The following is a 9510-nucleotide window of genomic DNA, read 5'->3' on the forward strand; positions in this document are numbered from 1 at the left end:
AACACTGTAACAACTTTTCGTGTATTTTTAGAAAATGTCACTTGTTTCTGTCAGCTGTCAAAGCAAAGGATAAAAGGTCAACTCTACCAAAAAGATATTTAAAAAATTTCTTTTTAGGTTGGAGAACATGAAAAGGGACATCTAGACATCTCTGTTGCTCAGCTAAAGTAAACATATATATCAGCTATACCTAGAACAGTCTAGTCTTAAGGTCTCATCAGGAGAGGAGAGTGGGATTGGTAAATTCTTAGTGTCTGGCCTAGCTTTTATTTTTCTTTGTTAAATTCAGCAGCAGAACACATTAAGTCTACAAAAAGTGGCAAAACATTAAGTGATTGTAATGTAACTTGCTTATTAAAAACTGTGCAGTGTTTTAGGAGCAGTGGGAAGGAGAAAGGGAAGTTCACTGTCAATGCAGCAATTGTCAAAGTTCTGACTGGGAATCATGCCAACTTCTATTTCTGCCTTGACTGTATTCCTGGTGAGTTAAAACTACCTATGTGGTTAAATTAGATACATGTAGCTTTACCCCTGTATTGATCAGGGCATACCTATGTTGCAGTTTCAAGGTCATCTTTTTCTTGCAGTTTTAGCTAATTACAAAGTCACCTTCTGAAAATAACATCTATTGCATTACAGAAAGAGAAGATAGGAATGTTTTATTAAGAGCAGAGTGGGTATATTAACTTAGAAAGATGAAGCACCTGGTAACAGTTTAGGTGATACAGTTCTCTTAAAAATGGTACAAAGTGGAAAACCGATGCTTTTTTTACTTTCTCTATAATACAAGTGTTAGGAAGTTTTTTAGCAGTCTGGTTTGAGAAGTCTTTTCCAGTATGTTTTCTGTTCATCAATGAAACTCCATTCAGGTTCTTTTACAGTGATGTTTATATGTATTCCACTTCATTTTGAATTAATGCTCAACTGATGACTTAAACTTTATGGAGGGTAATTCAGCAGAAGCACTTATTCCAATGATGTTCCAGTTGCAGAAAAATGGAGTAAAGTTCTCCAAGGAAAGCAGGCTCAAGGGCTGCTACAGAATAGGAAGCTTTTGTAAAAATGTGTATGATACTGCTCTCATAGACTTTTTTATAAAGACGAGAATACTAAATTGCAGTTGCAGATAATGTTTGACTCTTAATAAAATATTTTTAAAAATATGCCTGCTTTCCTTAAAGTGACGATTTTAAAGCAAAATAAAATCCTTCCAATTTTTGTTCAAGTGTAGAAACTTTGCACAGTTGTGGTTAACTGCACTGTAGTTAATTAAGCTATTGCTTTTCTCTTGCTTGTAAAAAAAATCTGTTATGCTCTCTATATTAAATACTCTTTTGCACTAACTGATTTGTGCCTGGTAATATGGTAGTATTCAGGGTTTATTTGTCATTGTTGTTTTATTGTTTGCTTGTTGCAGGTTTTTTTAGCATAGCATTCCCAAGATTAAATATTTTCATCAGGTCAGTCTGTTTTTAGAAAACAACACTATTGTGTTAATATTCTCACAACTTGTTCTTTCACTTCTATGTCGGGGTGATGCAGCAAAAACGCCAGTTTCTGAGCAAATGGGGCAGAGTCCCTGCAGAGTGTAAAGAAAATTGAGTCTTCACTGTATTGGTCCTCAGTTACGGTGCCATCTTCATTGTTCATGTTCTTTTTCAAGTTTGCTGCAAATGCCAGGGCTCTGAGCAGAATATCTCTGTTTATATAGTTGTCAAAAAGTAACAGCAATGATGGCACCTAGGACATTCAAGAAATATTCCATACTTAATCACCAGCAGTAAGTACATGTAACCAAATCTAACTTTAGAAAATGAAAAAAAAATTTGCACCTAAACCAGAAACTGTATGAAATCCCAGAACTTTGTATGTTGTGAAAGCATATCAGAAACTTGCACAGTATGCACATACTTCCTCTTTAGAAAAGACTGGCTTGTGCATCAACATCCTAATAAATACTTTGTATTTTCAATCTCCAAAATGTGGCTGGCTGGAAAATTCCCATTTGGAAGAGAGGGTCTGCTTTCCTTCTCAGTAATGTTGATTTTGCTCTCTGCAGTGATCTGAATATTTTTATGTTAGCACTTCTGATAAATGAGAAGAGGATGCACTTTTAACATAACTGAATATTTAGCTACCCTGGTCTTGTTTGGATAATGAAAAGACAGTAATATCTAGACTAGCTCTGCTGATGGCAGATAGCTCACAAATAAAGGCCACTACATGTTTTAAGAAAGTTACTTTGGGGAAGAGGATGCAGCACCATTCCAACTCTGACTCTTTGTTTTTGTGTGAGGGAATGAAACTGAAACAAACCCGTGTGCCAAGGCCAGCACAGCAAATGTCCCAAAGTTCTCCATGAAGATGTAAGTAGATGCACAGGGAAAGTTCACTTAGAGACAATAACTTTATGACTGCATTTGAGTAAAGGGGTGGGGATTTCAGTGGAATTGGGTTGGGTTTGGTACAGTATATTGGCTGTAGAAACACCTATTGAGAAGGATCATTTACACTACTGGTTCTATTTGATGTCTGCTCCTGGTCTTCAATCTATATACTGACTGTGTGCCTGGAAATGAGGTTTTGGGTTCCTCATACATATTACAAACTGAAGTTCTCAGTACTACCCCTTTAGTGGAAAGGCTTCTGCATGTTATCATTGATTATCAGGAATGGTGCACCAGAAGTACAACCCAGTGTCTCCAAGGCCGTAGGGCTCTGTGCCTGTCTCTCTGCAAGTACTGCATCTGTATTCCATTACCCTCTGGAAGAAAGCAGCCTGTGAAAGAATGTGCACTTCTCACTACTGCTTTTAACCAAGTACTGCCTAGAATTTTACTCTGGAATTGCACATATATTTCTAATACATTAAAATTCTTCTAGTGCATGCACATATCTAAACAGGTACACGTGTATATATTCTAAAAATAAAATGAAGCAGCAAGAACCTTACTTGAGCTCTGAGAAGATGTCTTGTTATGGCTGGGTTTGCAGATAAGTTCACAAGTACTTTCAAAACTTGAATCTGAAATGAGGAGCATACAAGTTCATTACAAGCTCCAAAACAGTAAGTACAGCAGTAATAGGCATCAATAATGTCAATGTTGACTTGTACAGGAAAAGGTAGAATGGGTCAACTAACACCTTGAGTTGTGCACTTCTTTGATATAGGGGAAAACCAAGGTTAGAAGCAAATTCAGTTTGACTTTAACATCAAAATAAGGCAAGATCTATAGACAACTCCCAGTAGGCAAACTGCAGAATATTTTTAAAATACAGAGAGGATGGTTAAGTGCTATATTTAAAATGATAAGAAGCATAAACAAATGTACCTTTGTACTTTCTTGGACCTTGTGACACTAGTCTTTAAACACTGGGGAAAGGCCAAGTTCCTTATTGTACTTAAGTAAAATAGGTGTGCTATGTTTAGTGGAAATCTGTGTTTCAGAAAACTGGCTTTGATCTGAGAGAGCAACCACGTACACTGATGGTACCATAACATCTTGAATAAATGCTGTTTGGTCCCTGACTGAAGCTCTTGTTTCAATATTACAGTAATTCAGGGGGCCTCTGGTGGTCTAGTGGTTAGGGTGCAGGACTCTCACCGCTGCGACCCGGGTTCGATTCCCGGCCCCCCGGGCAGATGGAGCTCGTTAGCCCTGTGAGGCAATCCATCTAAGAGAAGGTCACTCTAAACAAACCTACGTTCTGAGACCCTCGCTGCCACTGTCCGAGTTTCACTCGGCCCCGGCAGATGAACCTCAGGATTAAAGGGTGGGCTCAGTTCAGCGCACGCTGTGTCTCACCTAAAAAATCCACTGCGCAGGCTCGAAGGGTTAATGACCTTTCCCAAATCTTCGCTCGCGAAGACTGGCCATTAACAGTAATTCACAAGTAAGCACGATTTCCCACTGCAGTCACGAGGGTTGCAAGAGGTAATAGGCATAAGGGAACAGAAGTCCATAACTTAGGATCACTGCTCAGCATGTTTCCCTAGAGATTCATGCATCAGTGAACCCTTTCACATGCAGATTCTCTTTGCTCTGTGGTGCAGTAGCAATGTTGAGAGCAGGAGAGAATTCTGGAGTTATAGCAAAGGCACAGGACACCCTGCATCCTGCACTGCTTTAGTAGAGCTAAAGCCCAATGGTTCCACTACCAAGATTCCCTTCCCCCCTCCTTTTTGAATTTATATTGTGGAAGTAATACAGATCCATATTTTAGTGCACAAAATCTGTATCTGCTATCATTCATGAATATTTGGTTTTGGTTTTCCTTAGCACAGTCTCAACTCTTTTACAAAAACAGTAAAAAAGGAGGCAAGTAAAGCAGCTTCATAAATGGCTTGTAACAATAACACCTCTCAGTACCTGTGTCCTTTCAGTTCCTTCTGAAAGCAAATGAAGAAAGCATGGAATTGAGTTTATCATCTTTTGATGGTAGTCATTGGTAACAGACATATTTGTCAACAGCCTGAGTCCAGCTAGCTGCAGATCAGAGTTGAGGGGAGCTGACTCAACGATCCTACAAACTTGTGTAATATATACCTGGGGAAAAGGGGAAGGAGATGCAGAAAAGACAGTTTTTGATATAAGCATATTTTCTGTTCACAAACAGTATCCATGGCCTAGCTACAGTTGCATAAATACCTCCTGAACTTTGCTGGCTGAATATGTAGCATGGTGAAGGATCTTATAAACAAGTAGTTTTTAGGTTTAAATACATTCAAACATTCTGTTGGCACGACAGAAGCAGACAGAGCCCACTAACCTTTCTGAAGCATAAATTGCTCTGAAAACCTAAATTGCTTTCACTCCATCTCAGAAGTGGCACAGCTGCTTTAATGAGTTATAAAAAAAATCACTTATAGCGACTAATATCTTCAATGTTGAGAACAAGCTAAGGATAAGCCTTGGAATGAAATCCTTTCTTCCAATCATGTGGCTCATTTACTGGAGCACTCTGTAGGAACAGTGATGACAACTGACATTAACAACTATTTTTACTAAATTTTCTTTTGGATGACAATATACAATAAATCTCGGAGTCCTAACTAAGAAAAAAGTTACTTTGCCTTTACCAAAGGAGTTATTTTCTACCTATACAAATATTGGCAAGCACTATGTCTATAAAATGTATGTAATAAAAGTTGTCCATTGCTAAAGATCCTGCAAACTACCACACACAGTCACGCTGCCTTTTTTTCAAGCTACTGAAAAAAAAAACAGTGAAAGTCTTCAAATCTGCCTCAGCTCTCTGCCTGGACACTTCTTGATCTATTGATTAATCTGATACTGACAAAAAGTAGGGTTTTTTCTTGATGCTTAGTCCCTTTATTTCCACGGCATCCACTATATTTACCAGTGGAACTTGGCATTCATGTATACACACTGTTCTTTAAAGATGAAAATATCACCTGAAAAACTGGTCTCACACAAACCCAGGGGCTCAATTGCTGTTTTCTTCTCCCTTGCCTGAGTCCTGCCAAGTTCAGTCTGCAATCCATTGTATTAAACAACCACTGCTGCTGTTCTTGGGATGTTTGGAAATCATCTTGCCTCACATAATTCCACTACAAATTTAGCAGATTTATAAATTATTTATTAAACAATCTCTGTTTAATAACATTTGGTGAAAGCTGAACACGAGCTGCCTAGTTTCCTGTCTTTTAAACTAAAAGTAAGTGCCAGTGAAGGAATTAATTTCAAAGTTATCTTTTCACTCTTGGGATGCACAGATCATCCAACCTGCTGACTCGTATGCCTCTCATCAAAACATTTTGGCATCCTGGCTTGTCTTTAACAAACATGCTGAAAGTCCTGTACTATCTCCTGTGCCTTGGTTACTTTGTTTTTTCCTTTTAAGAAACTTACCTGTATCTTTTCCTGATTTTTAATATTCATACTCAAATTATTAAGCGCATTTAGTGCTTTTTCTTTAACTTTGGGAACGCAATCAGAGAGCATCCCTCCAATAACAGAAAGGCCATCCAAACTTCGGATTATATCCTGAAATATAAAAGATATTTAATACAGTTTTTGAAACTTTAAATTAAATGCTGAAGGCTTTTCTCAAAGTTTCCATTTTAACAAAAATTATATGTGTGAATGAAGACTTCCAGAACAGACTGGTGGTCTGTTTAAAGAGAGACGGTTGGCAGATACTGTTTTATTGCCTCCCCTGAAATTAGGAATGGTCCTGCTTAGGGACAAAGTATTATTTAATGTTACTAGACAATGACACAACGCCTTTACTTTTAAAATCTGGCCTGCAAAGCATGCTTAAAGTATTTTAGATTATAAAGAATCAAAGAAAGTTATTGCATAATGACTTTATAGAACAGCTGAGCCAGGTCACAGTACCTAAAAGTCTTGACTGAACAGAACAGAATTTCAAGATGCAGCTTCATATTATGATAGAAGTTCTGAAACTTTTTCATTTCCATTACACTTGATTTGATTACTGTTTTAATCTTTCTCACTTAGACTCTAACTGTCACTGAAAAAAAATATACTGTTTTCAAGAAAATGAAGAATGGGCCAATGGGCCTTGGGCTTCAGTTACAATCTGTTCTATCAGATTTATATTAAGAAAACAGTTTTGAGAAGCCAAAAGAAACAGCTGTCATAAGTACCATACAAAATAAAAAAAAAATAAGAGTGGGACCTTGGAGGTTAAACTTTTACAAAGACATGAAAATCTGCATCCAGCTCAAAGTTTTTCTGCATCCTATGTCCAATTGATTGGAAGATACCTGGATAGTTGGAAAATTACTAATATATAAACAGCATAAAACTTTGTGAGAATAAAAAATTAGTTTATCTCAGTAAATTGCAGATGTGAAACTGAAAGCAGTTAACCTCCAATTCAACCCTTTCACTAACATTACATAACTGTAAGCAAAAAAAAAGTATATTTACAGCACTTTCAAATAGAGAACTCTGTAAGGACTTTAGGTTGTCCAAACATTATGCTTTGATGAATTCTGTGAAGCTGGTAAATTATATTATTTGGGCTAGCAGAAATTAAGGCATAGACATAAAATGGATTTTAGAGCACAAGCTATCGTAGCTTTCTGTCCTGTGTCACTTCAGCAAAACAGCACCTCTCATCTGCCAGACTGGCTGGCATTGGACATGTTGTTTTCTACAGAACAATACTTACTTGATTTACAGAGAAGGCAGCACTGTTGCTGAGAGTGATTAAAGCTTGCTCTTGAATTAATGGATCATCTGTGGCCTGGAGCAAATGAATCAGTTTCTGTAGAGCATCTGCATCCATGCCATGGGTTGACACTGGAGGACTGCTGTCTGTCAGTGTTCAAAAATTAAATACTTGGTATCAAGTTTGAGACATTTCACTTAGTTACCCTTAGTGTTTTTTACAAAGCTGAAATTTAGCTCTCAGTTGCAGGACACATTTTTCTAGGTTTGACTGTACCCAAGCATAATGTCATGGTAAAAAGACTGTGTTTTACAACAGCAAGCTTTCCATCCTTTTTCACTGAGTCCTCTAATTACCTCTTTTCAAAGTAGAGAATAAAAGGAATGCACAGTTAGAGCCTTAGGTACGTTACTCTCTGGTTAATGAACAGCAAATCTCCCATTAAAAATTATTAGGAATATTCACCAAACATGTTTGGCGTTTTGTTTTCCTAGTGGCTTATGAAATGAAATGTGGAAAGCTGTCTGGGCACTGTAGGAAAACAAAACTTCTGATTTGCAGACTACTACTTCAAGAAATTATAATAATGACAATTTTGCTAGTACCCTGAGGTCCTTTGACAAAGTAACAGCCGCAATGTTAAGAATACTGCTGGTCATGGCATCACTTAAACAACTGAGGAAGGCTGTTTCTGAGTCAGGAAGATGTGACACAAATGCCATCAAAGGCCATTTTCACCCAGTAGGAGGCAGAACTATTTAGCTAAGCTGAAGAGCCTGGAGACCCGATCTATGACTGCTGGACTAGTCATAGCTGGCTTGAGATGTCTCCTGAGAAGCTAACCGGTCCTTCAAATTCCACCTGCTGCCACCATCTCACCAGGCAAACACCACAGTATTCTTTGGGGGTTTAAAAAAAAAAAAAAAGTCAAAGATAATGATGATAATCCAAGAGCTCACTTCAAAAACAAGATTGGTTTTCACCCTCATCCTCGTCTAAACACTTTAACTTTGAATTATAGGGGAAACACAAATAACTTTAATAACATAAGAGCAAATCAGCCCATTAAGTAAATACAGTGATCAGACGCACGCTTTAGGGGACTTGAAAAAAAAAACAAACAAAAAACCCCCCAAAAAACCAACCAACCAAAAACCAACACAAATTAGACTTTTCTAAAAATAAGCTACGCTCCAGAGTCCTCCAAAGCGCCGCACTGCTCTCGGAGGGCCGGCGAGCAGCACTGAGGCACCGCCTCCCGCAGGGCGCGGATCCGCCCCCGAGCAGCGGCCGCGGGCTGGGAACCCCCCGGGCCCGCGGAGCCTCCGCCGCCCTCACCGCACACCGCGGGGGGGAGGGACCGCCTGCCCTGCCCCGCCCTGCCCTGCCCCTGCCCTGCCCTGCCCCTCACCTGCCGGCGGCCCCCGCACGGCCCCCGCCCGCCGCCCGCCCGCCGTCAGCCGCCACAGGCAGTAGCAGGCGCCGGCCCCGAGCAGCGCGGCCGCCGCCGCCCTCAGCGCCGCGCCCCGCGGCTCCCCCATCGCCCCGGCCGCGGCTGCGCCGCCCGCGGAAGACACCGCCCCATCCGGCGCCGCTCCGCCGGCGATGTGCCCCGGATCTGCCCTTCTCTTCCCCCGGGCGCCCGGGGGGATGCTGAGCCGGCAGCTCCGCGTGCGGGACGCGGGGGAGGCTCGGCCCTCACAACGCTGCGATCCAGTTTTTGTTTCAGAGGAAGGAATCACCCGCGCCCCCAGGCCGGCCCGAGGCAAGGGCGGTCCTGCGCCATGGCAGCCCCCGCGGGGGTACATCGTCCCCAGAGGTGGGGCAGTCAGCGCCCTCCCCCGCCTCTGGACCCCACCACCCGCTGGTTGTCCAGCCTCATCCCCCATGGAGCCGATGGGACCACAAACTCCCCCGGTAGCATCTGTGGGAGGGAGGCGCCCGCCCCGCCGTCCCCATGGAAGGTCCCCTTGGCCCCTCAGCAGAGTCCTCGTTGCACCCCTCAGCGCTGGCCAGGGCATCTCACACCCCTTAACACCGCCCTCTGCTGGCCTAGGGCGTGTTTTTGTTCTGCTGCTTTTGTCGGTAGCCTGACTCGAACAATTTATGAGAACTTTAAAAATAGAAACAAGATGGAGCAAGGCCGTTCTGCTTTTTAGTACGTGTTTTAAACGTATTAAACGAGGATTGAAATTAAGGCAAACCCAGTGAACTGCATTGGCACCTTCCTTGATACGCTTAAGTTCTTCAGTGTTAATTACAGAAGCACCTCTAGGTTTCAAGCAGATAATTCCCTCCTCTTTGAGTGCTGTGGGTGCAATCCGTGGTTTTTGATGGCCTGTCAAA

General features: G+C 41.2%; 1 protein-coding gene across 1 annotated transcript; it reads right to left on the minus strand.

Moving 5' to 3' along the window:
- Positions 1 to 628: 628 nt before the first annotated feature.
- Positions 629 to 8705, minus strand: ARMC10 (armadillo repeat containing 10). Its single transcript, XM_017811489.1, has 6 exons — positions 8576 to 8705; positions 7165 to 7310; positions 5874 to 6008; positions 4371 to 4547; positions 2954 to 3025; positions 629 to 1740 (listed from the first exon to the last, which is right to left on the minus strand). The coding sequence occupies exons 1-6, from the start codon at positions 8703 to 8705 to the stop codon at positions 1486 to 1488; spliced, it is 915 nt and encodes a 304-aa protein (XP_017666978.1). The 3' UTR covers positions 629 to 1485.
- Positions 8706 to 9510: the final 805 nt, after the last annotated feature.

The sequence above is a fragment of the Lepidothrix coronata genome, unplaced genomic scaffold (assembly GCF_001604755.1).
Source record: "Lepidothrix coronata isolate B3197 unplaced genomic scaffold, Lepidothrix_coronata-1.0 Scaffold32, whole genome shotgun sequence".
Taxonomy (NCBI): domain Eukaryota; kingdom Metazoa; phylum Chordata; class Aves; order Passeriformes; family Pipridae; genus Lepidothrix; species Lepidothrix coronata.

Coding starts and splice junctions, on each gene's coding strand:
- ARMC10 (XM_017811489.1), bottom strand. CDS start 8,705: ATGGGGGAGCCGCGGGGCGCGGCGCTGAGGGCGGCGGCGGCCGCGCTG. Junction 4,548..5,873: donor AAAATCAGGAAAAGATACAG/GTAAGTTTCTTA, acceptor CCTTTTCCCCAG/GTATATATTACACAAGTTTG. Junction 1,741..2,953: donor GACATCTTCTCAGAGCTCAA/GTAAGGTTCTTG, acceptor TGAATGTCCTAG/GTGCCATCATTGCTGTTACT.